The 25,758-nt window shown below is 39.1% G+C and overlaps 1 protein-coding gene across 1 annotated transcript; it reads right to left on the minus strand.

Annotated features, from left to right (window-relative positions):
- Positions 1–39: 39 nt before the first annotated feature.
- On the minus strand, positions 40–25,313 carry LOC100664181 (guanylate-binding protein 1-like). The gene is made up of 11 exons (XM_023549403.2): positions 23,245–25,313; positions 10,390–10,598; positions 9,747–9,874; positions 8,748–8,857; positions 8,326–8,522; positions 7,447–7,689; positions 6,289–6,569; positions 5,452–5,664; positions 4,326–4,428; positions 3,867–4,060; positions 40–2,426 (listed from the first exon to the last, which is right to left on the minus strand). Exons 2-11 carry the CDS (start codon positions 10,577–10,579, stop codon positions 2,313–2,315), a joined length of 1,773 nt encoding a protein of 590 aa, XP_023405171.2. The 5' UTR covers positions 10,580–10,598; positions 23,245–25,313; the 3' UTR covers positions 40–2,312.
- Between the last annotated feature and the right edge of the window lie 445 nt (positions 25,314–25,758).

Here is a 25,758-nt window from a genome sequence, read left to right on the forward strand (position 1 = left end):
ATCAGGATCTCAGTGTTTTATGTGTTCCCTCCCCTAGACCAAGTGAGCTTATACATCCTTTCACTAAACCCACAGAAGAAAAGTAACAACCTGTCACTTAAACAAGAGAAGATATACTTGACACAGAATACCATAGGGGCCAACAAATGTAGACCCTAACCTGTGGGAGCTTCAGCAGACCCTACAAGCTTGAATTGCCCTTTTGTTGTCATAGTAGCATCCAATGACCCATCTCAGACCTACTATATCAGGAAGTTTAGGGAAGAGCAGGGGCCAAAGACTCTTTATATTGAATAAGTTTATTTGAGGCACAGAGGGATTGAGGACCACTGGTGAAAGTAATATGCCTCCATTGGGAGAGAGCTCTATTTTATGCCTGCAGATATTATAGAAAAAGCACTAAACCAGAAGTTAGATGAATTGGAATTGGGTCTAGACTCTGATGCTATCAAGCTAGGGAGTAACTTAGTTTTGCTGTTTCAGCTTTCTTATTTTTAAACGTTTAATAACAAAACCACTATTTGGTTTTGAAGTCAGAGTTATTATTTTCTACTGTGAGGTTTCTTTGACTATTATAAAAGTATTTTATTTACTTCTTTATGGCAATGTAGCTTGGAAAAGAAAATATAAGGCACATCTACATAAATGTTCTATCTAATAAGCTGTGGTCTCACCTGGTCCCCTATGAAATTTCAGTTCACATGAAGAAATACGGTTAGTAGCACCATGCTCAACTGTGGAAGGAGGCATTCTGTATCTGATGGGTTAGAATTGTTCAAGGTAATGAAGGACCTCAGATCAATCAGAAAAAGCATGGTTATGAATGTGGATTTAATGGCATCAGCTGCTTCCCTGCATTTCTCTCATTATATAATATTGTGAGACACTGCATAATTTTTTCAAGATCTTACATACAATCCAACTCATATTCTTTACAAATGTAAGCAACATAAGGCAGGTATATAGAGCTTTACACAATGTTCGTATAAAGCATAAGTCTGCAAACTATGGCCTGTGGGCACCACCCGGCTTTGAATATAAAGTTTTATTAGAATATAGCCGTGCCTATTCATTTATGTATTGTCTATGACTACTTTTGCATTATAATGGCAGAGTTGAGTAGTTGAGTCAAGGACTGCATGGCCTGTATATTCTTAAATATCTACTATCTGCCTCTTTTCAGAAAAGATAGCTGACCACTGGTATAAAGATCACAACCTTATTTTTTTGGTTAAAAATAGAAAACAAATCAGGAATACAATTAATGAAATATATTTCATTTCCATCTAGGAAAAATTATTAATCACTTTAGGAAATGTCATCCACTTACCTAGGACTTTTGACAATTGAGATAAAGGTAATATGTACTAAGTAATAGCAAGTGTATTATTTTACTGGTCAAAATGTCAAAAACAATCTGTAATCTCTTTTGGGAAAATCAGCAAGCTTTCAAATATGACTGGTAAGAATTGGGAAAAGACAAGCATAAGCTTTAGGATTAAAAACAATTAAACGATTAAAAGAGCTCAATTTTCTAATAAATTTTCCATCACCATTTAAAGTGAATTTTACATACATTGGAATAAATGCACGATACGTAGTTGTCATCATGTTACTCTATTTAGTCCAGTGTCAATTGTCTGAAGTTCTAAAATGTCACAATTCATAATCTGGGTGAATGGAGCAAGAAGGGGTGGTTTCCTTCTTTAGTATATTTGTACATGACCTAACTCCTACTCCAAGTAATGGTTTCTCTCATTTCCCGTGGAGATTATATAGAGATTCTAGATCTCTCTATAATGTTGTTTGCTTTAATTTGGAAGCCATCAGTGATGACTGGGTATTGCCAATGCCCAGAAATCACATTATTGCTCCCTGACTGCAATCTTCAACCAATGGAGAACTGTACCTTGTCTTCATTAAGAAGCTAGGATGGTTTCTCCTGCCATTGGAATCTATTGTACGCTTGGACAAATTGATGCCCAACTGTATCTTGAGACTTTTACCTAAGACTTTGATTAGTATCCATTTGTCAACTGTTGATCCTTTGGAAGAATAAACTTCCCCTGAATGGTACCAACTCATGACACCTCCTATGTTGGTATAAAGGTGAAATGCATAGTTGTTACACAATTTAAAATCTCTTTAGGAAATGAACACAAATTCAATCATAGGATACCTTTGTAAATTTTTGGTGTTATGAAAATGCAAGACCTAATTATTATCAAATGTAATAATATTTGTTCTAAATTCTAAAGCTGCTTAAGTTATGCCTTGATAAGAGTGACAGGAGAGGTCTATTCTTTAGATTTCTAACTTATGATACATTTTTCTTGTGTGTTTATCTTCTCCTGGAGATCGTGTATCTCATCTTGATATTGTCTCATGTTTTCTTGGAATCCTTCTTTGAGGAGTTCGGCCTGTTCCTAAAGAAAGATGAATGGAGACTTAATATAAGTGTAGCATTAAGTAAGATCTCTACCTTCTATCTAGTTTCCACATTTGTTCATTTTTTAGTATTTCATTTCTTCCTGAAATTTTTTCCACCTCTAACATTCATTATACTTTCTCTTGGGCATCCTACCTCTGTGATTACTTTTCCTGGGTCTTCTTTAGATGAAGAAGGATTTTCAGCTCATATCTCCTGAGATATTGTTGAACCTAAAATACCAGTCTTAATCTTTCATACTAATTGTACACAGTCTTTATGGGCAATCTTAATCATATGTTTGGATTCAAATGTTATCTACGAATTACAGACTCTTTTATGCACTCACCCACACACATATGATATACACACACAAGCATTCTCAAAATCTGATGTGGTGTCAGAACCTTGGATCAGGGAATTTTATCTATGCATCCACAGCTTGGCATGGATAGCAGAAGACTGGCAATGAAATCAGCATCACAGATTGGCCATACTGGATTTCTGCAGAGAATTCCAGGCTCAACGCAAACTTGGAGCATGGCAGAGAAAATAGTTAGGAGAGGCAGATCACACAGGTGTGGTCAAAGGGGTTAGAGGGTTGAGGAACTCTTCTGCTCATAAAGGTTTTCTTAGAGCTAAAGCCATACCTGGTGTGACATTAGGAAAAAACAAAAACAAACGCTGCAGACTTTACTAAGGGATGAAAATACATCAGATATCTTAGTAAACTATATGACCCAGTGAAAGTTATTTAATCTCTCTGAACCTGTGTTTTTCTTTTCCAAAGGAATAAGGATATAGTAGCTCTTGCTTCGTATAAAATACATATAAAAAACTTTTACAATGCCTACAATGCTAGTAGGTAATAGCTACCATTTATTGATAAAGGGGCCCTGCTGGCATAGTGGTTAAGTGTTTGGCTGCTAACCAATAGGTCAGCAGTTCGAATCCACCAGCTGCTTTTTGGAAACCTATAGGGCAGTTCTATTCTGTCCTATAGGGTCACTATGAGTTGGAATTGGCTAGACAGCAACCAGTTTTTTTTTTCTTTTGTATGCAGGTAAAGGATCAGATTTTAACATAAATGAAAATAAAAAACTTAATAACCAGACATAGGCAGGGGCCAGGTGAGTCAGACAGCCAGAAATCAAAAATTATAAGCAGATAAACAAGGTCCTTCTGGGATTTGTGTTCTCACTGCCACAATAAGTTGTAATCAGGGAGAAAAACCCATTGCCATCAAGTTGATTTCAACTCACAGCAACCCTATAGGACAAGAGTAGAACTTCCCCACAGGATTTCCAAGGAAAGGCTTATGGATTCAGCCTACTGACCTTTTGGTTAGTAGTCATAGCTCTTAACCACTGTGCCACCAGGACTCCTGATCCGGGAGAGTGAAAAGAAAACAGAACCACAAGATGCTGCAATTAATTACCTTAAGTTTAAGATCTAGGGTCCTCCTTTGCTCTTCCAACAACTGGGCCTTTTCCCTCTCCATCTTCTCAGTCAATTTTTTCACCAACTCCTGATGACTCTTTTCTTTCTGCTCAATTATCTGCTGATGCTGTACTTGGAATTCCTGCAATATTTCTGCTAAAGCCTGGGCAGATTCAGCTTTTACCCGTTCCACTGAGGAGAAAAAGAAGAGAAAATCAAGTAGAGTTGCACTGTTACCTCCTTTTTCTTTCCCATATATTTGTTATTGTTACTTCATACATGAAATTCCTTGGATGATTTATCTTTCTCGGCAACCATAATGCTGGAGACGGTTTCAGATGCAAAGAAACATCTTTGCTGTTCTTGCTCTAGTTTAATGACCTCAGATTTACCCAGTCAAGTTATTTAAACTTTAAGAGATTGTGAAAGCTATTTGGTCTCTTGACTGTCTCCTCACCTTCAATATCCTTTTCCTTTTCTGTGAGAGTCCGGTCTGTCTGTAGAATTGCATCCATCACAGACTCCTTAGACATCAAGTATTTCTGCAGAATCTCTGTAGCCTTAGGAGCCAGAGAACACAGAGTTGGCAGTAGGAAATGGCTGTAAGCATTTGTTCCTGTGTTGTCAGCCCAACATCTTTTCCTCTAGGAACTGCTCCTCTTGGCTCTGGTGGGGCTGGCCCAGGAGAAGCCTCCCTGTCACAGGTGAGCACATGTTCCAGGCTGGCCAGTCAGATCACCCCCCTAATCAGAGTCATTTAGAGGAGGCTGATATAGATAGTAGGAAAAAGAGAGCCTCAATCCTTTTTAGAGCGCTCAAAAGGGCTCCAAGTTTGGAGTTGTTGATGCTGTGGGCTCATATGGGGAGAGCTTGCTAAACAATGAAGCCATCATGGAGAAAGAAGATTAGATGAATGGAGACAGAGAGAGAATGAATGAAAGAGAAGTGAAGAGTTGGATGAGAAATAACAGAGAAAGAGATGATGACATTGTATTCTTGGATCCAGCTCTCCTTAAAGTCAGTTTGAAGCCTAAACCAATGAATTACTATTTTGCTTAAGTGACCGTCCTTAGACTGTGTCTCTTGCAACATAAAAGTATCATCAATACCAGCCATAATAGAGGGAAGGAGCCCTTGTGGGACAACAGTTAAGCCTTTGCATGCTAACTCAAAGACTGGCAGTTCAAACCCACCCTGTAACACCGCGGGAGAAAGACCTGGTGATCTGTTTCCATAAAGAATACAGCCATGAAAGCCCTATGAGCTGTTGTTCTACTGTGTTAGATGGGTTTGCTATGAGTGGAAACTGACTCAATGGCACCTAATGACAACATAACAGGGGTTTACAACAACAACCTGGAGATCAATTTGATAATTAAATTTATAACTCAAATATGTGTTGAGTCTACTCCTTTTGATGAGCACCTAGGGCATACCTGGTATAACAGGATCACTGTACATGTTTATTGAAGGAAAGAGTGCATGCCATGCAGACAGTAAGGTCCTTTTGGGTGTAATTACCCTTGATCACACTGGTGTTTGAAAGAGGCACCTCTGCTGCAGAAATGACAAATCCTGGTTACCTGAATCCCCTTCCTGGGTTGCTGCAGGTACTTCTCCTTCAGCTGTTGTGTCTTCTCAAAGAGGAGATGATACCCCCCAGGTTTAGAATAAACTCCCTGCTTCACTTCCTCTTCTAGAGGACTGAAAATATCCTGAAGTAAAGCTGAGCAACGATTCGATGATGCTTGCATATTCTCTTTGCAAAAGTCATCCAGCTTTTTTTCTAGCTTGGTCTTTAATGTAAAAATAGAGTAAAGGTAAAGAGAACAACAGGGAAAAGATGTTAACAAGCCCTCAGAACTTCTGGAAAGGTTTCCCCAAAATGTCTATGACCCTAGAAGCGTACAAATACCCAATGCGACAGTCTCCTTCCTCCAATTCTGACTTTCTACTGAATTCCCTTTCCATTGGAGGTGATGTTCAGAGCGGAGAGTGCTAGCTTTATGCCACACTTTTACCGGTGAGTTCCAGTTTCTCAAATTGGACCAGTGATTGCACATGGACAAAATGTGGTACAATGTAAGCCTGCTCAAAGTAACTAAGATTATAACTATCTTTGGTTTTGGCTATAATATGAAATTGGCCTAATATCAGAAGGCATTTATTTGGATTAGAAGTTCTGGTTGTTACTAAAATGTGTTCAATTAAATTAACGGGAACATTATTAGCTTATTCCTGAAGCTTTGAGTCCATAATAATAAAATAGGTTCTCTTATTATAATTATAATTGGGTGGTTAATGTTTCAAAGTCTATTGAGAATTGATCCTCTCAAAATAAATACTCATTTCATTTATTAGTAGTATTTTGCTTTCTAATATCCTATTGTGTGTAAACTAAAGAGAGAAAAAAAAGTTACCCCTAATTCCTTCTGGAATTTTTGGTCCACATCCTTGAAGGAGTTCTTCATGAAGACCTCGACGGCTTCTCTCTCACTGGCCCTGTGCAGGTCCAGAAGCTCCTGGAGGGTTTCCGTGGGCAGCCACACCTTCCGGCCCATCTGCTGGTCATAGCGGGCAATGGCCTTTTGCACTGCAGCCGAGTTCTCTGTCTGGGCCAAGGCCAGGACTGCGCTCTCCATGCAGGGCAGATCCCCGCTGCTGATGGCATTGACAAAGGTCTGTACCAGGCTCGCCAGACCTTCAATTAGAGAACAAATGATGATATTCACTGCAGGTGGCGTGAGGACACCTCTCCATTCTGTGTAATTCTGAGCAAGTCTGTTAACAACTGTTTGCCCCACAGTACCAAAAGCATCAGCATTGCCTGGAAGCTGGCTAGAAATGCAGAATCTACAGCCCTTCCCAAGATCTACTGAATCAGAGCTGCCCTTTGACAACTTCCCCAGGTGAAATGCATACACACTGTCAGCTGAACATTCCTGTTCTAGATGAAACAGGCTTGTGTTTATCTAATGTTACATGCATTTTATCCTCAAGGACCATTAGGACAGGAACTATTCTTTCCTCATTTAGGTCTGTATCATCAGTCCTGGCCTATAGCAAGCATTCGATCAATGTTTGTGGGAGAAAATGATGTTATCTGAATTAAAAGGATTGCTCCATTTTGTTCAGCCTAACTCATTCTTCCACAAAAACTTTCTGTGATGATGAAAATGTATATCTGTGCTGTCCGAAATGTTACCTATTAGCAAAATGTAGCTATTGAGTCCTTGAAATGTGTCCTTGTGACCTGAATTTTTAATTTTATTTAATCTACAGTTAAATATAAACAGTCACACAACTCTAGTGGCTACTGTATTGGACAGCGTAGGTCCAGCTGACTAGGTCCATATTGAGTGACAGAGTTTCTTTGCTTTGGCCTACCCTATATTTTCCTACCAAAGAGATTTGACCAACAAGATCTATTAGAAATGTTGGTACCAGCTGGATTGAACACCAGAGTAGCAATACACTTTACTTTTCCCTAAGCTGATACTAACACTAGAAAAAAGGTGGACATTATTTCACCCCATCTTATACTTAATAATGAGTAGAATGATTGGAAGAGCACTCACGAGATCCATTAACCTGGATGCCTCCTGAAAGAGTCTTGACCTCAGAATGGCTGAAGATGTAGGAACAGAATTCTGCAACTTGTTGCACAAATTTAGGATATAGCTCCTTATCCGGCAATGTCTTGAGCTGGGCAAGCTTTGTCCACTCGGTCGGTAGATAGAAAGTAAAACATTTCTTCTTTGGGAAGAACTTCCGGACACAGAGTCGGGGCAGGTTAAAATTTTTATCTTTTTGGTTGGTGTCTGAAGAAAAATAAAAAGAGCATTTCCTAAGAAAGGGGCTGGCAAGCTTTTTTTGCAATAGGACCAAAGAGTAAATATTTTTGCACTTTGCAGGCCAGATGGTCTCTTTCAAAACATCTCAACTCTGTTATTGTAACACAAAAACAACCCATAGACAATATATAAATAAGTGAGCACAACTGTATTCCAATAAAATTTTATTTACAAACACAGCTGGCAGGCTGGGTTTGGCCTACATTCTGCCTGTGGGCTGTAGTTTGCCAACCCCTGGGCTAGTATACAGTTCTTGCTTGAATGTAAACTGTTTCCTTCCAAAAGATGTCTCTTCTATTCCTTATTCTTTGGCTAAATACAGCTTCACAGACCCATTGAAGGAGAGGAACTTAACCTGATCCCAGTACAGGGAATGGTGAAAGAAAAAGAAACTTTATTTAGAACAGGGAAGTTGCTGTTGCTGTTAGTTGCCGAGTGGTGTAATTTAAAATTGAATCTATTAATTCAGGTATTTAACAAACACTGATTCTTAGGAATTGCCAGCTGAAAAGAAATAGAAAAGTTTAAATATAAACAAACACTCAAAAATGATAGTTTCTAGTGTTTTGTGCTGCTCTTTTTCTAGCCATAAGTCCCTATTACCTGGCTTTAGCTTCAGGGAATTCTCCAAGTACTCGTCTGCTGTGATGGATTGTCCATTTGCTTCCAAGTCCAGGGAGAAATCTCTCAGAGTCCACACAAAGTCTGGAAAGAAGCTCACAAAGTCAGCTGAATCCTTGACCTGGTTTACATCAGGTGAGGATTTTGCCCTGATTCGGCTTGACAGCTCTGTCACATAGCTGAATAGCTAGCTAAGGAAAAAATGGTAAAATTAATAGGCCCCCTCATCCTATATTAGTTCCACACGTTCCAAAACTTTGATCTTGCCTTTGTTCTTAACCCATGTCAGTTTAGCAGCAGGTACATGGGCTCTTTCCCAGCACTTGATTCATAATCAGGCAGCAAGTTTATTAATACAGGTATCCCCTCTAGCTTTGGGGCTGTCCTTGACCACAAAAGGATACTGCAGTTGGTCCATGGCCTGCTGGTTGATGGTTCCCATGCTATTGTACACGAAGGTGCTGCTCAGGAGGATGGCCAAGGCAAAGATCCAGGAGTCATTCTCATTGTCTCCCTGGAGGTCAGAACACATTTGGGCTAGGAATATGTTCCATTCTCATGGAATTTACCAGGTTAGCAGTGGTAAAGTGTGCTTATTTAATTAGAGATATTTTAGGCTAATGATCTATAAAGGGAACACAAATCCATGTATAAATCATAGTCTGTCGGCTTTGGATTTTTGTCAATTACTCATTAGTAGTTTTGGTTTCAATGATTCATAGTTTATCAGCTCACCAGGCCCTCTTATGACCACTGGCAGATAATTGCAAAATACTCAAGGTCAGTGGGCATTCCAAAGTCTTAAATACAATTTAATTTTTTTCTCTTTCTCTTTTCAAAAGCAAAATTGGCTTATATAAGAGTGATACTACTTCCTTTTATTTTACTAATCAATTATTTTGTACCTGACACTTTACACTACCTATTTATTAAACATTCAGAACACTACTGTGAAGCTGGTACAGACCTATTATGTCCGTTTGCAGACCAGAAAGCTGAGTCTCAAAGAAGTCAAATAATTTGCTAAGGCAACCGAGTTAATAACAGAGTGTAGATTTGAACAGAAATTCTAAAGACTTCAGAACCCCAAAACTTAAGTAGTGTTCCCTGTAGGCTGACTCATGTCGTTGATTATATTTGTACTATGTTTGTGCTACTGGGTTGATGGGCTTATCTCACAGCTTAGAGGTAATGATCTCCTGATCATCATGCTCTTGTGCTAGAATGTGGCTTATGAATACTTTTTTTGCTTCTGATTGCTAAACTTGGCCTCATAACATGTAAATGAGAATAAAAATTTATATTATGGTTAAGTGGAAGCTTTTTAATAATGAAAAACTAAACAGTGGAGAGGACATTCAGAAATGAGGGTCTTAATCCAAAATTGAATCCTCCTTCCTTACCTTCTCTACATCTCCCAGGCCCTCAGTGTCCAGCAGAACTAGAGTGTGGTTCGGCATCTTGGGGTGAGGCAAACACCACATCCAGATTCCCTTGGTGTGAGACTGCACTGTGGAGCCCAGGGAGAAGCCTGTAACGGTATATTAGGGATAGAGATTTAATAGCAGCAAATTCTTTAAATTGAGCTAAGAGTTAAAGTAACCAAGGCTAGGAGAGATGACTGAAACCACAACCAGTATTGCTCTTAACTAAAACCAGAAGAATAGGGAAATATCCAATACAGATTGAAACATTTTAGCTTACCTAAAAATCAGTGGAAGCTTGCTATTACTGTATGAACATATTAGTAAATGTCTTATTATTTGAATTAATTATCTTTATTACTACCATACTCTATCCAGGAAAAGAAGATTTATACTTTTTTTTTTTTTAAAAAGGGGGTAACTAAAGCAAAGTGAGAACAGAGAGTGAGCTGACTCTTATCCATCAGAACAGCATGAAGACAAGTGTCCCAACTATGGAAGTAAAGTTAGTTTTCAATATTCCTCCCATCTCTATACTTTCTCTGCTTACATCGCCATATTTGATGTTGAACACTGTGAATAGGCAGGAGGGAATCAGCAGAGCTTTGCTGGTGCCACTTACCCTCTTTCTTGCCAGCTAGCTTGTTCATCAGGTAGGATTTGCCTGTGCGGTAGAGGCCCACGATAGCCACCACCACTACAGGCTGAGTAATGGCAGACAGGATCTTCAGAGCTTCCTGATTAACCATCAGTTGCTCATTAATGGTCTCAATGAGGCGCATTGGGCCTGGCATGTGGATCTCTGAGGCCATGTTCAGGGTGTTACCTTGTCTGCAAGGGAAGAAGTGTGATGAATTGGAATTTTCAGTCTCTTTTTAATTAGATCGAGCTGGAGAATGAATAAGGAAGACCAAAGAAGGATTGACCCCTTTGAATTGAGAAAATTACATACGTTTTACAGAAGTAATCTACTAATAAAAACAATGGTATGATGGTGATTTAGAGATTCACAAATCTTTTTCTTTTTTCTTCTACGAGCTTCTGTTTTTGTGTTCCACTTAGTTGTTGCCCTTTCATTCTACCTGTACATAAAATTATATCACTTTTTGTATTTCTTGTACTGTGGCAAATAAGTTTGACTAATTGGATAAAAATAAAACTTACACAAGAAGTAAAATTTACAAAATTAAATTTGCATTTAACTTTTGACGTTAACACAAAAATTTGTGTTTGAAAATTAGTAGGTAAAAAACTTAATTTGGAACATGTATTTTTGTTCTTAGGTCTGAGGTAATTAAAAGAAATAGTACTAACAAGGCAGTTGGAAATAATTTCATTCGTTGTTCATACAATGTTTCTTGGCGGGTCCTTTGTAGATCTCCACGAGCATTTTTCTTCTTGAAATAACACTTAAAAACTTACGCACTCACTTTCTATCCTTTGATGCTGTGTCTTCAGTGTTCCTCCGACTACTGCTGATAACTGACTGGGGTGAGAGCCATTACAAAGAACATGATCTAAATACAAGGGCATGATCAATCTGAAGACGTGTTTTGGTTGGCTTTGCACAGGATAGGACCAGATACATCAGGAGCCACACGATTATAGTGCCACTTGTTCTTATGTGGTCAATTAGAGAACTGAATGTGAGGTTATACCCAATGGGTCCAAATGAAAAGGAAAATATAATCCTTATCATATACAAAATTTACAAAATGTGCATTTTATTTCTTTGTCCAATTGCTCAACTACCATATTCAGATATACACACATAATTGATGTAACAATAGCTCCACTTCTTGACAGGCAAGTTTGTTTTGTGTGCCATAACAATATCAATCAATTTCTTAAAAGAAAGTCAGTCTGGAGGGAAATGGAAAATAAAATACATTTACATAATTTTATTACGTAAATATTAATTTATTTTCTTGAGGAATCGTTCAATTTCCTTACACAGCGATGTGTAAATATTCTGACAAAATATAAATGTAATGCTCTCATAAATGCCCTTTGTTGCTTTCTTAGAAGACAAATTTAGAAACACACTCATTGTTGCGAAGCAGAAACATATGTTGCATGATAAATAATGAATTTTGCATACTCTTAATGTGCCTAATACCTCATTTATTAGCATATGTAGAGTAATATCAAGCACTAAGATCCGTGCAACAGACAATAAAACATGAAACTCACTTGATATATAAATTAAAACTTTTCATGTTAGATAAATATTAATATTTCCAGTATTTTTGGATGTTTGCTATGTTAGTTTTATATTAAATTATTATTCACGTTAGCGTTACATTAAATGCACGCTAGATTCTATCCACATGTATGTCAAACATATTTTAAAGTTAAAGTTATAAATATTATTGTTTACAAAACTTAGGGCTTGACTCTGTATGTAAATGCAGTATAGTTGTAATGTAACTTAATGTAACTTGACTGAATTCATTGGAATAATCAACTTAGTAGAGTTTCCTCGGTTTTGTGGGTCATCTGGGACTGGAGTTCCCCTTGGTCGTTTACCAGGACGTGCACAAGAGCATACCCTTGTGTTTGTATCTAAAGAAATATTGTTGTTGTTGTTCTTGTGTGCTGTCAAGCAGGTTCCGATTCACAGTGACCCTATAAGACAGAATAGAACTGACCTGTAGGGTTTCTTTACAGGACAGGTCACCAGGTCTTTTCTCCTGTGGGTGCACTAGTGGGCTGAAACTGCTGACGTTTTGGTTAGTGCTTAACCAGTGCACTATCAGGGCTCCTCAAACAATATTATATCTGACTAAATATAAAATGATCCAGAAACAGTGAAAATCTTCGTTTTTTCCCAATGAACATACAATTTTTTTTGAAATGTAGAAAAATGAAAAAAATTCTTACATAAAACAATTTCTTTTTTAATTTAGTTACACACAAACATTTATAATTACACATTGTTATGGATTGAGTTTTGTCCCCCAAAATATTGGAATTCTAACCCCTATACCTGTGTTGGAAACCCCAGAGGCATAGAGGTTAAGAGCTACAGCTGCTAACCCAAAGTTCAGCAGTTCAAATCCACCAGGTGCTCCTTGAAAACCTTATGGGTCAGTTCTACTCTGTCCTATAGGTTTGCATGAGTTGGAATTGACTCAACTAGATGGCAGTGGGTTTGGTTTAGTTTTTATACCTGTGTTTGTAATCACGTCTGGAAATAAAGGTTGCTTTGTTATGTTAATGAGGCCTTATCAATGTAGGACGTGTCCTAAATCACATTAACTCTGACTTATAAAAAGAGCACATTAGATTTAAACACATACTGGAGAAGACAGGTGTCAAGCCAAGGAACCAAGGAATGCCCATGGCTATGAACAAGGAATTGACAGGGTCGAAACCCTCAGTTGGACTTGTAGCCTCTAGAACTGTGAGAAAATAAATTTCCGTTCTTTAAAAGCCACCCATTTGTGGTTATTTCTTACAGCAGCACTATGTAACTAAGACACACATTAATGCAGATAAAATAATTTTATTCAAACTCTTCAGTAGAAATTTTATCCTAAATCACATTACTTGTTTCTATAACATTAGTATGATTGTTTTTATTAGTTAAATCAGAGTACGTTTGTATACTATTTTTTAAAGAGATCTGTTATGGTCTTTGTAAAAACAACGTGGGGGAGATGTCTGACCTCTTCTAACTTCACAAAAGGGAAGGAGAGTCAATATCAACAGCCCAAGGCTGATTCCTATGAGGTGGAGGTCAGACATGCCTCTTTTCTCCACCATCTTTACCAATTCTGACATCAAATGTCCCTTCCATGGCACTCTCTACTTCTCTGGTAGGTTCAATAATTCATTTCAGTGGCCACACAGAACTCACAGACAGTACTCGGTATTAAGAGGTTTTTTAGGGAAGTAACAGGTTACGATTCAGGTTCAAGACTGCCCAGGATACAGTTCTTGCATCAGGACAACCTCTTCCTAGCCATGCTAGCAGGTATGCCTCTCCCTGTTCCTAGGTCTCTGCCCAAAAGCACTCAGCTTTTTTTCTCTGTCAGCTGAGAAGCCCTCTGTGCTGTTTCCTGCTGCCAGGTCTCTGCTGCCAGGTCTCTCCTGCTGGGTCTCTCCTGCCACTGCTTCTCTCTATCTTCAGTGTTACTGCTCGCTCTCTCTCTCTTGGCCTCCTGCTTCCAAGAGCTTCTCAGCACAGGGATCCTGGGTGCAAAGGACATGCTAGACCTTGGCTGTTCTTCCTTGGTGGTGGTGGGCGCTTCTTTTTCCCACCTCTGGGATGGCTCACCTCAAGACCAGCAGGATGGCAAAACTGACCAATTCCCTTAAAATCCAAGCCCCTTGCTATTGAGTCAGTTCTGACTCATAGTGACCCTGTAGGACAGAGCAGAACTGCTCGTAGCGTTCCCAAGGAGCTACTGGTGGATTTGAACTGCTGACCTTTTGGTTAGCATCCATAGCTCTTAACCACTCTTAACCAGGGCTCCATCCGCTTGGTGGTCCACAATTACATATCACACAGTCTCGCCCAATCACCTGGGTGGGAGTTACAAGACCATGGCTAGAAAGGCCACACAAAAGTGATCCATCATACTACAGTCTTTATTTATAGTTTTTGAAAATGCTTTATTTTAAATATGACTTCTCAGCGATACCCAGCATTGTGTTTTTCTTATACAAGAAGAAAAAAGGGCAGATTTTACGAAGATTAGTATGTAGTTCTTCCCAGTTTTTCCAGTGTGTAGCAATTGTTAAGGTCCCATTATTTCATACATATATCTCTGTATTAATATATTATAAAACTAACCATTTAATGCTAGTACATATTAAAGTCCATCTATTATTTTTCTTTCTAAATAGGCAGTATCAGGAATATTCCTGCTGTTTTTTCTCTCCTTAAAGCTTGGGTATTTCATGATTCAGGTGAGCTTTATATCATGATATTTAATGATATGTTGTTGTTAGGTGCCGTCGAGTCCGTTCCAACTCATAGCGACCCTATGCACAACAGAACGAAACACTGCCCCGTCCTGCGCCATCCTTACAATCGTTTTTATGCTTGAGCTTATTGTTGCAGCCACTGTGTCAATCCACCTCGTTGAGGGTCTTCCTTTCTTCCGCTGACCCTATACCCTGCCAAGCACGATGTCCTTTTCCAGGGACTGATCCCTCCTGACAACATATCCAAAGCATGTAAGACGCACTCTCGCCATGCTTGCCTCTAAGGAGCATTCTGGCCGCACTTCTTCCAAGACAGATTTGTTCATTCTTTTAGCAGTCCATGATATATTCAATATTCTTCGCCAACACCACAATTCAGAGGCGTCAATTCTTCTCCATTCTTCCTTATTCATTGTCCAGCTTTCACATGCATATGATGCGACTGAAAATACCATTGCTTGGGTCAGGCGCACCTTAGTCTTCAGGGTGACGTCTTTGCTCTTCAACACTTTGAAGAAGTCCTTTGCAGCAGATTTACCCAATGCAATGAGTCTTTTGATTTCTTGACTGCTGCTTCCGTGGCTGTTGATTGTTGATCCAAGTAAAATGAAATCCTTCACAACTTATGTGGAGGTGCAATCCATACTGGAGGCTGTGGTGCTTCAAGTCTTCTTCACTTTCAGCAAGCAAGGTTGTGTCATCTGCATAATGCAGGTTGTGAATGAGTCTTCCTCCAATCCTGATGCCCTGTTCTTCTTCATATAGTCCAGCTTCTTGGATTATTTGTTCAGCATACAGATTAAATAGGTATGGCGAAAGAATACAACCCTGATGCACATGTTTCCTGACTTTAAACCAATCAGTATCCCCTTATTCTGTCTGAACAACTGCCTCCTGACCTATGTAAAGGTTCTTCATGAGCACAATTAAATGTTCTGGAATTCCCATTCTTCACAATGTTATCCATAGCTTATTATGATCCACACAGTCGAATGCCTTTGTGTAGTCAATAAAACACAGGTAAACATCCTTCTGGTATTCTCTGCTTTCAGCCAGGATCCATCTGACATCAGCAATGATATCCCTGCTTCTACGTCCTCTTCTGAAACCAGCCTGAATTTCTGGCAGTTCCCTATTGATGTACTGCTGCAGCCGTTTTTGACTGATCTTCAGCAATGTTTTGCTTGCATGTGATATTAATGATATTGTTCTATAATTTCCACGTTTGGTTGGATCACCTTTCTTGAGAATAGGCATAAATATGGATCTCTTCCAGTCAGTTGGCCAGGAAGCTGTCTTCCATATTTCTTGGCATAGATGAGTGAGCGCCTCCAGTGCTGCATCTGTTTGTTGAAATATCTCAATTGATATTCCATCAATTCCTGGAGCCTTGTTTCTCGCCAATGCCTTCAGAGCAGCTTGGACTTCCTCCTTCAGTATCATCAATTCCTGATCATATGCCACCTCTTGAAATGGTTGAATATCGACTAATTCTTTTGGGTATAATGACTCTGTGTATTCCTTCCATCTTCTTTTGATGCTTCCTGCATCGTTTAATATTTTCCCCATGGAATCCTTCACTATTGCGACTCGAGGCTTGAATTTTTTCTTCAGTTCTTTCAGCTTGAGAAACGCCCAGAGTGTTCTTCCCGTTTGGTTTTCCATCTCCAGCTATTTGCACATGCCATTATAATACTCTACTTTGTCTTCTCGAGAGGCCCTTTGAAATCTTCTGTTCAGTTCTTTTACTTTATCAATTCTTCCTTTTGCTTTAGCTGCTCGACGCTCAAGAGCAAGTTTCAGAGTCTCCTCTGACATCCATCTTGGTCTTTTTTTCTGTCCTGTCTTTTCAGTGACCTCTTGCTTTCTTCATGGATGATGTCCTTGATGTCATTCCACAACTCGTCTGGTCTTCAGTCACTACTGTTCAATGTGTCAAATCTGTTTTTGAGATGGTCTCTAAATTCAGGTGGGATATACTCAAGGTCATAGTTTGGCTCTCATGGACTTGCTCTGATTTTCTTCAGTTTCAGCCTGAGCTTGCATATGAGCAATTGATGGTCTGTTCCACAGTCAGCCCCTGGCCTTGTTCTGACTGATGATATTGAGATTTCCCATTGTCTCTTTCCACAGATGTAGTCAATTTGATTTCTGTGTGTTCCATCTGGTGAGGTCCATGTGTATATTCACCGCTTATGCTGGTGAAAGAAGGTATTTGCAATGAAGAAGTCGCTGGTCTTGCAAAATTCTATCATTCAATCTCCGGCATTGTTTCTATCACCAAGGCCATATTTTCCAACTACTGATCCTTCTTCTTTGTTTCCAACTTTTGCACTCCAATCACCAGTAATTATCAATGCATCTTGACTGCACGTTGGATCAATTTCAGACTGCAAGAGCTGATAAAAATCTTCTATTTCTTCATCTTTGGCCCTAGTGTTTGGTGAGTAAATTTGAATAATAGTCGTATTAACTGGCCTTCCTTGGTAGCTGTATGGATATTGTCCTATCACTGACAGCGTTGTGCTTCAGGATAGATCTTGAAATGTTCTTTTTGATGATGGATGCAACACCATTCCTCTTTGAGCTGTCACTCCCAGCATAGTAGACTATATGATTGTCCAATTCAAAATGGCCAATACCAGTCCATTTCAGTTCACTAATGCCTAGGATATTGATGTTTATGCATTCCATTTCATTTTTGATGCTTTCCAGTTTTCCTAGACTCATACTTCATACATTTCAGGTTCCGATTATTAAGGTAGTTTGCAGTTGTTTCTTCTCATTTTGAGTCGTGGCACATCAGCAAATGAAGGTCCCGAAAGCTTTACTCCATCCACTTCATTAAGGTTGACTCTACTTTGAGGAGGCAGCTTTTCCCCAGTGATCTTTTGAGTGCCTTCCAACCTGGGGGGCTCATCTTCCAGCACTATATCAGACAGTGTCCCACTGCTGTTTGTAAGGTTTTCACTGGCTAATGCTTTTCAGAAGTAGACTGCTGGGTCCTTCTTCCTGGTCTGTCTTAGTCTGGAAGCTCAGCCGAAACCTGTCCTTCATGGGTGACCCTGCTGGTATCCGAATACTGGGGGCATAGCTTCCAGCATCACAGCAACATGCAAGCCCCCACAGTATGACAAACTGACAGACACATGGGGGTTTAATGATATACACATGATATTTAATACACTCGTGATAAACACATGATACTTAATATATAACAACATTTAGTATTTGCAATTGTGTAGCCATACCCCCACTTAGTTGGAAGCTAATTTATTTTAAACTAACGAAGAGTAAGTTTCAGGAACGGTCTCTTTCCAAGATCTTGGATGTGTGCTTAACAATGTTTCACATGGTCATTTGTCTTTATAAAATCTGCAAAAGTAGGTTATGTTTGTTTAATTTTGGAATAGAAACCTGAGTAGCTCTAGCGTTCTGTTTTCCACAGAAATAAACATAAGTGGTGAAAATTACATATAAAAAAAGTAAAGTCTCAGGGTATTGTCCTGAGGGCATATATCAAGTGACGAAACACCCCACCCCCTAGTTTAATTTGAAAAAAATCTCCCCTCAAGGCTGGTGTTGCCAGAAGATCAAGCTCCTTCTCCCCTCAACTCCCAATCAGAGAATAGTCATCACTGGGAGGGGCAGGCCACTAGCATTTCCCAACCCATTCAACTCAGGTTCATAGGCTAAATTCTTGGTGAAGATAGCTGAGGTTTCAGGGGTTCTCTTGCTACATTCATCCCTTATTCATAGGGTGGATACCTTATCCTAAGCATGGTAGATCAAAAATACTTGCCCTCACTCCAGCTTACTTGTAGAGTAGAAATTCCATCCAGAGAGAGGCAAGCAGGGAAGACTAGAAGCTACCACTGCTGCCCAGTGTCTGGAGCAGTAGCTGAAAGATTTTGCCCGGGGAGAGAGGCAGTCCATAAGAACAGAGAGCTCCAAAGCTCTCCCCAAAGAACTGACTTCATTTGAAGCAGAGTGTGAGAAAATTCAAACCTAAGGCCACTCTCAAGAACAATGGACATCTTGGTAGTAAGCAATTAAAAGGAGGTTGGTAACCCACAATCATAAACTAAAACCATCAACCAGCTAGTTTACCAGAGAGAGTTACAGAAAAAGACAACTAAGAAGAGCTTCTTGAGGTCAGAACAAACCTTAAAAACTGGCCTCAAACTACCTTGCCTAGATTCAATTGGGTCAGACTGTGGGGCAATTAATATCCCAAGACTTCATCAATAAAAATAGAGCAATCAGCCTGCAATTAGTGGAGCCTAACAGGAAAAAAAAAAAATTTTTTTTTTTTTTTTAAACAGGAAAAGAAAAGAAGGAAACTTCCTTAACCTGAAATAGGACATCATACTTGATGGTGAAACACTGAATGCTTTACCCCAGTGTCAAGAACAAGACAAGGAAGTCTCCTATTCAACACTGTGCTACAGTTTCTATCTAGTAACATATGGGAAGAAAAAGTAATGAAAGGCATTCATTTGAAAAGAAAGAAGTGAGACTGCTTTTAATCATAGATGATATGACCATCTATGTAGAAATTGGGATCCACAGAAAAGCTATTAGAACTAAAAGCGAGTTTAGCAAGCTTGCAAAATACAAGATTCATACATAAAAATTTACTGTATTTCTCCAAATTTGCAAACAACAATCTGAAATTGAAATTAAAAATACCATTTACTACAGCTTAAAATATGAAATATAATCATCATAATAACGACCAAATTTAGGGATAAATTTGATCAAACTTGTGCAAGACCTGTACTCTAAAAACTATAAAACATTGCTGATAGAAATGAAAGGAAAACTAAATAAATGGAGAGATTTACTGTGCTTGTGGGCTAGAGGACTCTATATTGTAATGTCAATCCTCCTCAATTTTATCTATGACGTCAATGCAATTCCAATCAGTATCCTAGCATGATTTTTTTTTTTTTTTTTTTAGCCATTGACAAGCTGAGACTAAAATTCTTATGGAAATGCAAAGGACCTAGAACAGTCAAAACAACTTTGATGACTACCAAAATTTGGTTGAGTAATACTAACTGAACTGCACCACAGGATTTCCAAAGAGGAACTGGTGGATTTGAACTGCCGATCTTTTGGTTAGCAGTCAAACGCTTAAACCAAGACACAGTGAAATATTTCTCAGCACAAAAGTAATTAACATATGATATATGCGGCAACGTGGAAGAAGCACAAACTAAAGAAGTAAAAAAAAAAAAAAATTACTACATTTTGTATAATTCCACTTATATATATACCCAACCCAGTGCTGTTGAGTCGATTCTGACTCATAGCGACCCTATAGGACAGAGTAGAACTGCCCCATAGAGTTTCCAAGGAGCTCCTGGCGGATTTGAACTGCCAACCCTTTGGTTAGCAGCTGTAGCACTTAACCACTACACCATCAGGGTTTCCAACTTATATATATAATTCTTGAAAATTCAAACTAATCTATATTACAGAAATCAGATTACTCTTTTACTTGGTGTCTTAGTTATTCAGTGCTGCTGTATCAGAAATACCCAAGTGAATGACTTTAACAAAGAGAAATTTTTATTCTCTGACAGTTTAGGAGGCTGTAAGTCTGGATTCAGAGTTCCAGCTTCAGGGAAAGGCTTTCATTCTCTTTCAGCTCTGGTGAAAGGTCCTCGTCTCATTTCAACATCTGTGGGCCCAGTGATCCTTAGAGATCTCCATGTGTCTTGGCATTAATCTTCCCCTGGGTCTCGGAGGTTCTAGGCGCAATGACCCTGGGTCTAAAATATGCACTCCACTCCCGGCTCTTTTTTTCTTGGTGGTAGTCAGGTACCTCCCTTCCTGCTGGCTTCTCTTCAGTTTTATCCCTTGTAAGATAAAGGGTGATGCAGGCTACGCTCCTGGAAAACTTCCCTTAAGTAAGATCAGGGCTGTGACCTGAGTAAGGGTGTTGTATCCCACCCTAATTCTGCCTCATTAACATAACAAACACAACCTAATCCTCCTTAACATAACCTAATCCTGCCTCATTAACCGTAGGCAGAGATTAGGATTTGCACACTAGGACAATCATATCAGATCACAAAATGGAGGACAACACACAATACTGGGAATCATGGACTAGCCAAATTGATGTATATTTTTTGGGAACACAATGACATTTGGGAATGGAAGTCAGGGAAGAGTGGAAGAGAGAGTTTACAATTTACTTAAGGAAACTTTGAGGGTGATGGATAGGTTTAGTATTTGATGGTGGTGATGGTTTTATATGTGTATATATATGTCACAACATCAAAAATTATACACTTAAAATATATACAATTTGCTGTATGCATCATACTTCATTAAAGTTATTTTAAATAATTGCTTCTGATACAGAGTTTAACAGAGGATAAAAATCCAGGATCTGCCTAATTTTGCTTTTGTTCAGGGCTCAGATCCAACGAAATGGCAATACCACCCCCAAAGTGTTTTCCCACCTTTCCCAGAAGCATTACAAAAGCCATTTAAATTTTTTTTTTACATTCTTAGGACCCATTCCCCTTTATAATTATGGCTCACAAGGATGGCTGGCAAGCAGGATATTGGGATACTTTCTAGTATGAGGCAGACCACCATAACATAAAAAAAAAATAAAAAAAAATTTTTTAATAGGAGGCAATTCCTCGTTTAAGCCTGACTCAGAAAGTGTGATTACCGTAGAGATTTAACAAACTGACAAAGCATCTAACATTCCAAGTTTCTGTCTGTTCTCACCCTTTGCCCTACAGTATTTCTGCTTTGTTTTGCAGATTCCAAAGTCGTCTAACTTTTATGTATATTGGACTATAAAAGTTGTTGAGAAAGACAAAGGGAAATGCTAAGGTGATAAAAAAAAAAAGAAAACAAGTGGCTAGAAAAAGAGGAAATAAAAGTTTAGATGATGCAGATGTTGGGATTTTCAATCTATTCTGCTTTGAGACAATGTCATTAATGGGGAAGGGAACAAATGTTCTTAAACTTTCTCTGTAATTTCTAATGTAATACATTTTAGCCTCAAATGTTACTTTGTAAAGCCTTAATTGTTTTCTACGGCAAGTCAATCTTCATGGCATCTGTACACTCAGATTCCAAGTGTTGGGCCCCATAGGTAAGTGTGGCTCTGCCTTTTGGAAACTCAGGCCGAAGTTTGGCTCCCTGATATATTCTCCTCATATCCCTTTTGTATATTAAGGCTATAACATAAATGCAAGAATGATTAAGAGCATGATATAAAAGATCATATGAGGTGTTGGCTATGGAGTATTTGTTTATAGCAAAACTTAGTAGTTGTATGTTGGCATATTACATACGCATCTTCACACCTATTTTCTAGAAAATGACAATAATAAAACTTTGTTGGTAGACTTGCATTGAGGCTAAAAGCAAATAATACATGTTATTATATTTCTTGTCTGTAATGAGTGAGCAAGAGTGAGGAGAATGTGGAAGGAAACAAATGGCTATGAAAAAAGGATTAAAAGAACCGGAGAAGCAGATCAGCAGAGCTAGAAAGGAAATTTTCAAAGAAATTATCTATATTTCCAGCCACACACTTCTAGGTATTCTGTTTTTCCATTTAGAAGAGGAAGAAGAGGAGGAGAAGGAGCTGACCAAAAAGAGAAAGAGCATCAGACCATTAGATGATGAATGAAGCTAGTGCTTTGCCAAGGGGGATAAAGGGTAGGAGTTTCCAGAAGGCCAGATTACCTTCCTGGAGGGCAAGGGGAGGTCAGAGTAAGCAAAGTTGTTTCCCTTACTAATGCGCTGGTGGAATCTCTAAAAGGGAAGCCTTTCAATAAAGTAGTAGACAGAATTCTACTTGTAAGGGTTTAAGGAGTGAGCGGGCACAAAGAAATTGGGCCTAGTGAGTCTGGACTATTTCTAAAGGAAGAAATCCACTTACGAACATAGTGTAAGCATGTGATTATGGTGTTTCCATGAATCTTACTCATCTTTTACTGTTGGTTTCAGTTTTCTCTTTATCTTTAACAGAGTCAGTGAGCTATTTACCATGCATCAGATTTCCTGTTCCTTTTCCTCTTGAAATTAATGCTTTTGTAAATTTCTTTGATGGAATCAGAATAGTAATAAGCAAGTTCCATCAGAGACAATGGTGCATTAATTGTGTCCCCAGTCAACACAGACAATGTCAAGAACGAGAAAGACAATCTGAAGTATTTCAAACTCTTAGTTTGGGTCTCCTCTCTGCTGCTGCCTAAGTCAACACAGAGCACAGCAGGCGCCCCTCAAGGACCCCTACCACCCGAGGAGGCCGGGGTTTCATCTGAACTGCTGTCTCACATCAGGCTCAGTACAGCCTATCCTGGTGTTTGTTGTTGTTAAGTAAACGAATTTATCTTTATAAACACCCTTCCCACCCAGCCCTGATGTTATAGGGTCGCAATGAGTCTGAATCGACTCCTGGGCAACTTTTTTTTTTTTTTTTTTTTTTGTATCCTAGGGCAAAGATCCTTTAGAGTAGGAAAGAAAGCTGCTTGGTGAGAAAGTGGTAAGTTTTTACCTGTTTTTTCTGTAGTTTAGGTGGAGCGAGTTCTCTTGCTTCTCTGTCTCTCCCTTGATTTTTCGACTTTTATTTCACTCCTCCAATGTCCATGGGCTTTGGATTCCTTCAGAGACCTGATAATTAGAGCCACCACCACTGTGACAGAATTAGTATATGAAACTGAAAGCACTGATTGCAAGGTGGTGCCTCAACAACAATAAAAAGAATTGCTGAAAGCTTTGTTAGTGGGAGGGTACCTGGGTTTCACAGGATTTCTCAACTAGAATCTTCAAATTTTAGTTTTGGAACAGTCCTTAGAGAGCTTTTGCTGTGGAAAAAAATAATAGAACCATTGCATCATTTGAATGTAATGAAATTTATCTCAAGTATTGAGGCCAATTTGGAAGTCTAGAATGAGGACGTAGCATAATATTTTTCAGGTTTAATTTCCTGAAATAGCCTACCTAGTCACAATTGGCCTGGTTCTGTAACCCAACACAGGTTCTTGTCCTGTCCTGTTAGCCAATCAAAATAAGACAGACACTACACCACCAGTTGCAAGAGAAACAGAAAGTGGCAATTTATTGTTTGTTCAAAGAAGGAGCAACCTGGGACCTAGAAGCTGAAAGACCATGCACACGTCTGAGAAGGTTCGGGAGCTTTTTATTTCCAGTGGCATCTGGGGTTTCGATTTGGTACCCAGAACTCTCTGCCCTTAGCCTTCCCATGTCCACATTTGGAGGTCCGGATGCTGAATCCTGTTACAATGGAAGGTCCCTTTTACTTTGCAAATGGGCTCCGCCACTGTGGTGTACTGGAAAATGTCTTCCTCTCCGGCGCTGCTCAGGTCCAAGGACAGATTGAGGACACAGCTCTTCAGGTCCTGCACATGCTCCAAAATCCTAGTTTGTGCTTGAGAGGGATTCTGGTGCCAAATTCAAAGTGTGGTCCGGCCAAACCGCAGTTACAAGCCTTAGGTTGGTGGGCTGTGAGGGGGAACCGTGGCGGAGCAGGGGAAGCCTCGGCGGAAGTTTCAGTTCCTCATTAATAGATGAGGTAAATGAAAGGGAGATCATGTCTTATACACTATGAATACCCAGCCTCTACCTCAGGAACTGGCACTTCACAGGGAATAGGCAATGGTGAGGGTAGCTCCCACATATTGCACACATGTTCCTGGCTTGATACTGATCTCTTTATACCTATTAATTAGCTTAAATATTACAACAAATATCTTCCTATGATTTTGTAAAAAACAAAAGCACAGAAATATTTAATCATTTGTTCAAAATCACCGTGGTATAATAAATCTGAATCCAAGCAGTCTTCATCCTAAACTCTTGTTGAACCACTTCACCCTGCTGCCTTTTTATGTTTGCTGACTGAATGTGACTGGCTTTTTCCCCCCTGATATCTTGGGTATTTCACATCTGAGATGAGTTTCATCTTATCTACAAACTTGATTTCTACATGTAGGATTTTTAAAAAATCTTCTAAAATTGATCATCAGGAATACATCTGTTAACACTTCATTATCCATAAAAGTTTTACTTTACCAGGGCCTCAAAGTTGATTCCTTCTCTGTGAGAGCACTTTCCTTGTAATTGAAAAATTAAAAACAACTACTTTCACCCATCCACCCCATTCACCGACACTCATAAATATGATTTTTAATATATAGCACTATGCAGTATTGGCAATTGAGTTGTCATACCCCCCACCGAATTGGATGCTAATTTATTGTGAAGCTGATAAAGCTTAAGTTTCAGGTCCCCTTTCAAGGTGTCAGACAGGTCCCTAGCGTAGTCATGTGTTTTTATCAAATCTTCAAAAGCAAGTTATTTTGGTTCTACTTCTGGAATGGCAGCGTGAGGAGCTTTGTGGAATTACTCATCAACCAAATGAGCATAAGCCAGTTGCTGTCAACTCAACTCAGACTCATGGAGACTCTATGTGTATTCAAGTAAAACTGTGGTCCACAGGGTTTTCAATGGCTGATTTTCTAGAAGTACATCACCAGGCCTTTCTTCTGAGGTGCCTCTGGGTAGACTCAAACCTCCAATCTTTTGGTTAACTGCTGCATATACTAACCGTTTACAGCACCCAAGGACTCCACCCAGGGTTGGTGAAAATTATTTAAAAAAAAAAAATTAAAGTCTCTGGAAATTGCCCTAAAGGCATATATCTAATGAAGAAACATTTATTCAAGACAACCTTGTTCCCAGGTGGAAACCCCAGGTTCTGCTTAGGGTGACTTGTATCAGCCAAAAAACAAGAGACTGAGATGGGAGAGTGTAAAGGCTTCTTCATTTTATTGCATAAGGAAAGGAAACACGGTTGCTGCCACCAAGACTGCTCAGTGAGGGTAAGGGGAAAGGTTACTTTTAAGGGGTTTACAAGTAGGAAGTTCATACAAGTTACATTAGCAACATTCTTAATTATACTACACAGGTGCAATAGGGTTTACATATAACTTCATGCATTGTCAGGATTTTAATATAAAGTTACAGGGTGTGCCAAGCAAAGGAACCA

Source organism: Loxodonta africana, chromosome 3 (genome assembly GCF_030014295.1).
Source record: "Loxodonta africana isolate mLoxAfr1 chromosome 3, mLoxAfr1.hap2, whole genome shotgun sequence".
NCBI classification, from domain to species: domain Eukaryota; kingdom Metazoa; phylum Chordata; class Mammalia; order Proboscidea; family Elephantidae; genus Loxodonta; species Loxodonta africana.